This window comes from Pinus tabuliformis, chromosome 6, assembly GCF_031772625.1.
Source record: "Pinus tabuliformis cultivar Carrire ecotype Pingquan chromosome 6, CPIR1, whole genome shotgun sequence".
Lineage (NCBI taxonomy): Eukaryota > Viridiplantae > Streptophyta > Pinopsida > Pinales > Pinaceae > Pinus > Pinus tabuliformis.
Genome location: NC_142292.1, coordinates 1754309989 through 1754315915, shown reverse-complemented (window position 1 = coordinate 1754315915; position 5927 = coordinate 1754309989). Strand labels below are relative to the sequence as shown.

The window sequence follows — 5927 nt, the reverse complement described above, 5'->3', positions numbered from 1 at the left end:
TGTATTACCCACTTTTGTTTTTTGTTTTTTTTTTGTTTTTTCATCTCTTTCCCGTCCTTCTCTCTGTACGGCTGAATAACCCTTTTATAATTGGTTATCTAAGCCTCCTCCATCATGTTTTCACCCCTAGTGGCTTGAACATTATTTTGCTTTCTTTCATTCATCCCCTTTTGGTCCCTCTGCTCTCCTTGACTTCTCTACCTCCTATTTCCTTATTGGTCACCTAGTCACTCTTTGTTGTGTGAGGGTGTTCATCCCTCCCCTTTTCTTGCTACCACCATTACAGTTCCTCTAAGAAGCCTTCCTCATTCCATTTAGGGTCACAACAAAATATATCTTCTTTAGTGCACAATTTAGTATAAAGGGCTTAGCTTATAGGTACTAAGAGCTTACACCTTTTAGGTTTAGGAAGAAATGGATACTATTGAATGTGGAATATAGATTCTTGGCTGATAGAAAAGTCAAAGAAAAAATTGAGTAGTAGATTGTTGATATAAGTAATATATATATGAACAAATCCAATGCATGCAAACAAGGAATATATCTTACTAGTGAAAAACTATAATGGGAAATGTATTGGTGGAGTAAAATGAAGCCCATGAAGAGTTTCTTCTTTGCATCAAGAACAAGTAAACAAAATGGATAGAAAAAATTTAGTATTTGCCAAGAAATCTTCAGAAATTTCACAGCAATAAAGAAGATGAGAAAGCCCATGCCATTATCTAGGTTGACTTCCCCAATAGTTAATTATGTTTAAGCTTCCTACTTTTGTTTCTAAATAATAATGCAAGCTTATCACTCCTACTAATAATTGTTACTATGTTAATTTAAGACTCACTTTATTTAGCTAAATATTACATAGCTTTTAGACTTATTTTTATATCTTCACATTTATTTTTAGAGGCATAGTTTCCCTAATCACAAACCACATATTATAATTATGTAATTTTTTCATATTTACTAGAATTTTATGGAAAGGTTAGTTTAATTGGTTTACTTCCTATGATAATTTATTTTGTCCAAAAATAATTTTAGTGTTTAGTCCCAATATCCTCAAGAGTTAGTTCAATTGATCTAATTCCTATGATAATCTATTTAGTCCAAAAATAATTCTAGCTTTTAACCCTACTGCAATTTTTATTTAAACTCAAATCAAAAGAAAATTAAAACTCACACAAATCTGTTCTACGCAAAAAGATAACTTCGAATTACAAAAATTTAAGTGGAAAACATCCTCATTATGCCCATAATCAGGAGAGGTTGTCAAGTAACATTAACGCCTAAAATAACGCACTTGCTTTAAGTTGGTCGGCGCCATACGGAGTTCTTTCTTCTAATGGCCTCACTAGGTGTAACTCAGGTACAATAATTTTCACAATGGCTGGATTCAGCATACCCATGCAGTACAGTTTGCAATACAAGGAAAATATTCGCTATTAATGAGAATGCAACCATATGAAAGATTTTCCAAATGACTAATTCTATTGATCTACTTAAATGCCTCCTGCGTTGAACCATCGATGCATTGCGTTGCACGAGAGGATTTGGGCATCCCCTGGATGGGAGTACCCAAATTTAGCAGAGAGCCCGCTATGGCAACAGCCAGGGCTGCTGTGAAGTTGGGATCTTGCTTCATAGAAGCCACGAACTCCTGCACGACTGACGAGTTTCGATTCTCAGCCAATAGCGGGACCCTATTATCAGGTAATGAGGTCGAGTTTTGGAAGCTGCCTGCTGCTAAATCTGTAGACTGCAAGTGTAATTCTGGATTAGGTCTGTTGTCTGTGAGATCCAAAGTGATTGTAGGAGACGTGCTGGAGGTCGATATTTTGGGAATGGCCACTGAAACAGGTATAAACTGGTTTTCTGCTACGAAATTTGATGTATACATACTCAGAGGATGAGTATGAGTATGTTCGCCCTCGTAGGTTGTTTTTACCATCGTTGGGTCTTCGGCGCATCGCTGAACCTGTTCAAAGTTTAACATATTTAAAGTAGAAGGTGGGCCTGTATGTATTTCAAAGTGAATGAGACTATCAGGAGCGAATTACTTTCTGGAAAGGGACGACATCGAACCTGTTTTTTAACTGGGCAACCGGGCGCCATAGCACATCTGTAATAACATCTCGGACGTGGATTGTTTCTTGTCGACTTTTGCCCGTATTTTCGCCACCGGTAGCCATCGCTTATCTGATAATACAGTGGAGTACATCAGTCACCTTATACTTGGTATATTGTAAACCAAATCTATAATTCCATTTTTAATGTTAAATCAATTTCTCTATCAGAGTGGTGGTTCTAATAAATTTGACTTGGTCAAGTTAAGAGTAATTTTCAGATTTGAAAATTTATGATGTTGTCAGTGATATTTATAACATGACTTATTTAAAAGCCTAAAAATATAATGTAAATCTGGTCTGAGAACGATAATATCTTTAAACACCATTTCTTTAGATTTCTTCATCCTAACAACAAATAATTTTGTGATCTTAACCATTAATATGATACTCAATAACATGTAAATACATATTGGAGACGATAAACCAGAAGCTGATAAACACATGTTGAGAACCTTGTTCGTTGATCTAGAATATATGACTGGTGTTAATGAGAGGTACTAAAGACCGAATGGAACTAAACCTAGGACATTGGTGATAACAAGGATAAGGATGAATGACATAGATTGGAAATATAAGAAGAGAGGGGTAAAGTTAGAGATGTAGCGAGAGAGCTGTAGTGGATTAGAAAAATAGGATAGTGAAGGAGCCCACGTGATGAGAGCCAAAGTGATGTGTGAATACTTTAAGAGTCATAGGATAGTGAAGGAGCCAACATGTGATGAGAGTCAAAGTGATGTGTGAATACTTTAAGAGCCAAAGTGATGTGTGAATATTTTAAGAGTTTTGGTTTCTGTAAAGTGTATTTTAAAATTTTTCTAGGAAATTGTAAAACTTGTTATTGAGTCATACATGTTGAGCAAGAGCTAATGTTATAAGGCCTTAAGACTTGGATTAGGCAAAATTGTAAAACTTGTTATTGAGTCATCTAATGTTATAAAGCCTTAAGACTTGGATTAAGCATACATGTGTTATAGTAGTATATGATGTCATCAAATTGTGAAACAGACCAACCATGGTGACAAGTGTACTAATAGGTGAATCCAGAGAACTCTGAAAACTTAGGTAATGATTGAGATCAATTTAATTTCTAGAATCAAACTTACTCAAACCGCACTAACGTCTTAATCAACTGGAATCAAGTTAATTTCCTGGAATCAAGCTTACTCAAACCGCACTAACATCTTATTCAACTCTAACGAACCAGAGGTAAACTCTAATGAATCAGAGGCAAGGGGTAATTCATTTGTTTGAGTGTCTGTATAGCAGTGAATCAGTGAATCGGGTACAATGACTATAGATGCTAGTCCGACCCATTTAAACCTAGTTTTGAAATCTCAAGATTCTGATGCATATCATACCCACCCGGCTTGATGTGGGTGGGTCGTTCACATAAATTCTACATAACAGAAAACTAAAAATTCGAGCATTACCGGGGATTCCTCAGATCTTGTCCGCACAGAAGCGATTCTTTTGGGCGCGGCCACCCTTTGTTGGCCGGAGATTTTGTTCGGGGCCTGATGCTTTTTGCTCTGAGACGACTCATGACAGCAAGTTCGGCTATCATCCATTGACAAATTGTTTCCCTTCTCAATCTGTGCAGACTGCACATAGTTTAACTTCCTCTTTTTTGAAGGCAGCTGGTGATTGTCCATAAGTTCGGCATTCTTCTTCTCCTTTTCCCCAGCTCCTTCATGATAATCGGAAGACTGATCAGATTGGTACGAAATTGCCCTGCCGGAGTCGACATTAATAGACTTTGTACCCAACAGCTCCTCGCGTCCATGGTCTAGATTAAACATCTGCAAATACAAAAGCCAAGCAATCGCAAGAAATTTGTGATTCATGGCTTAATTATCTCATATTCAAATTAGCTTCCACAAACAGTATATTATACCTGGCCTCCATAAACGCCCTTTCGCTGTTTCAGCAAATACCTGACCTGCCTCTGCAAGTCGTTATATTTGTGAATCATCTGCGTCAATATGGACTTGAGGTTCTGATTCTCTTCCTTTATGCGATTTATCTCTGCCATAATTATCGTCTTCACGAATTACAACAAGCTTCTGCTGTGATATGTATAAGAGAATCCCTAGCCTGACAACATGAATAAACACACACAAAAAGTCCTCAAACACACCGCACTCTCGTGATCTGCCATGTCATCCATCTTCAAGGTTTCTAACCGCCTCGATATCAGAGTCTTCTAGAACAAGGCGATTGAGGCGGCCCCTGGACGCTTCTACGCCCTCCATAACCTATTTATAGTGCTGTGTCATAGTTTTGAGTAGTATTTTAAGAATTCTACGTTTCACCGTTTTGGAGTATATGGTAAAATTTGTTCCAAATTTGATAGATATGGGTTAAAATTACAAATTTTCATTGTGAATTTTAATTGGATGCTGGGTATATTTTTAAATTGTTTTGCTAGTGTTTTTAGAATTAACCAAACAGTTAATTGTCTAAGACTTAGAAGCATTTCGCAGGAGTCTTGGCTAATACTAAGTGTTTTTTAGATTTAAGGAAATGGGTTAATGGCCCAAGACTCAATTGTATATGGCACTGGTGAAAGTCTGCTTCTTTGGGGACTACCAGTCTGGTAATTCTAGGTGGTATGATTTTCCTTGAATAAGGGTAGTTCAAGGTGGCATGGTTTTCCTTAAATAAGGGTGATAAGCTAGCCTGCATTTGTGCATAGCAGCCAGTGATGGCTGTACCCACTGCTGGTAAGTCAAGGTGGCATTGTTTTCCTTGAATAAGGGTAATTCAAGGTGGCATGGTTTTCCTTGAATAAGGGTGATAAGCTAGCCTGCATTTGTGCATAGCAGCCAGTGATGGCTGTACCCATTGCTGGTTTGACAAGTGAGTTATGATAATTTTGACCAATCAGTGATGGCTGTACCCGTTGTTGGTTTGACAAGTGAGTCATGATAATTTTGACACTTATAAAAACATGACGTTGTCTAATAAAGTCACAAAATTTCCAAGAGAGATTCTTCTAGCAATCTGAATAGGTGGAAATAGATTCAACACCATCAAAAACCTTTGAAACATCAAAAATCTTAAAACTTGACAATTATAATCTAAAATAATACAAAATTTTCTATTGCAAAAGAATTAAATGAAAATCCCAATTCCACACCAAAAAAACAAAAAACCTAATTGGATACCAAAATATAGTGTTAAGCCCATTTAGTAAAAATCACAATTCCACCCAGAAACATATACCCTAATGGAAAGAAATACAAAATATAGAAGAGTTAGGGTTTGGCATTCAAATGATTATGTTTCTACCCTAATTATAATGATGGTGACTTGCATTACCTATTCGTCGCATTGACGGATTAGTTGCGATTCTCGTGGTCAATAGTGCATGGCCGTCACAACCGGAAGCACGTGACATGTCACGTCGAGCCAGAAAGAGGGCAACTTGGAATTTGAAAACATGTTACTGAATTTTTCATACTGTTACCATAGGTTAGGTTATTATTATTTTCATTCTGAATATTTCAACGTCCATCACCCTGACCCAGGAAAAAAGTGGACATCTTAAAAACAATGAAAAACATTTAATTATTTTTTCGTTGTGTTACTGTAGATTAAACTATTGTTTTTATTCCATATATTTCAACCTGCATCACCCTGACCCAAGGAAAACGTGGACTTCTGTAGAACTTTGAAAACATTTTATCAACTTTCCACCGCGTTACTGTAGATTAGATTATTGTATTTATTCCATAAATTTCAAACTGCATCTCCCCAAAGTCGCTCGCGTGTTGTCGACGGCAAATCAGTCCCTTCTGTCAGAGT

The 5927-nt window shown here is 36.8% G+C and overlaps 1 protein-coding gene across 1 annotated transcript; it reads right to left on the bottom strand.

Annotated features, from left to right (window-relative positions):
- Positions 1 to 1208: 1208 nt before the first annotated feature.
- LOC149265944 (putative WRKY transcription factor 47) lies at positions 1209 to 4361 on the bottom strand. The gene is made up of 4 exons (XM_089429867.1): positions 4015 to 4361; positions 3551 to 3919; positions 2077 to 2190; positions 1209 to 1969 (listed from the first exon to the last, which is right to left on the bottom strand). The coding sequence occupies exons 1-4, from the start codon at positions 4150 to 4152 to the stop codon at positions 1490 to 1492; spliced, it is 1101 nt and encodes a 366-aa protein (XP_089285993.1). The 5' UTR covers positions 4153 to 4361; the 3' UTR covers positions 1209 to 1489.
- Positions 4362 to 5927: the final 1566 nt, after the last annotated feature.

Excerpts from the sequence above, each read along its gene's own strand:
- LOC149265944 (XM_089429867.1), bottom strand. The coding sequence starts at position 4,152 with ATGGCAGAGATAAATCGCATAAAGGAAGAGAATCAGAACCTCAAGTCC. Across the intron at positions 2,191-3,550 it reads CAAGATCTGAGGAATCCCCG|ATAAGCGATGGCTACCGGTG; the intron begins GTAATGCTCGAA and ends CTGTATTATCAG. Across the intron at positions 1,970-2,076 it reads GTTGCCCAGTTAAAAAACAG|GTTCAGCGATGCGCCGAAGA; the intron begins GTTCGATGTCGT and ends AACTTTGAACAG.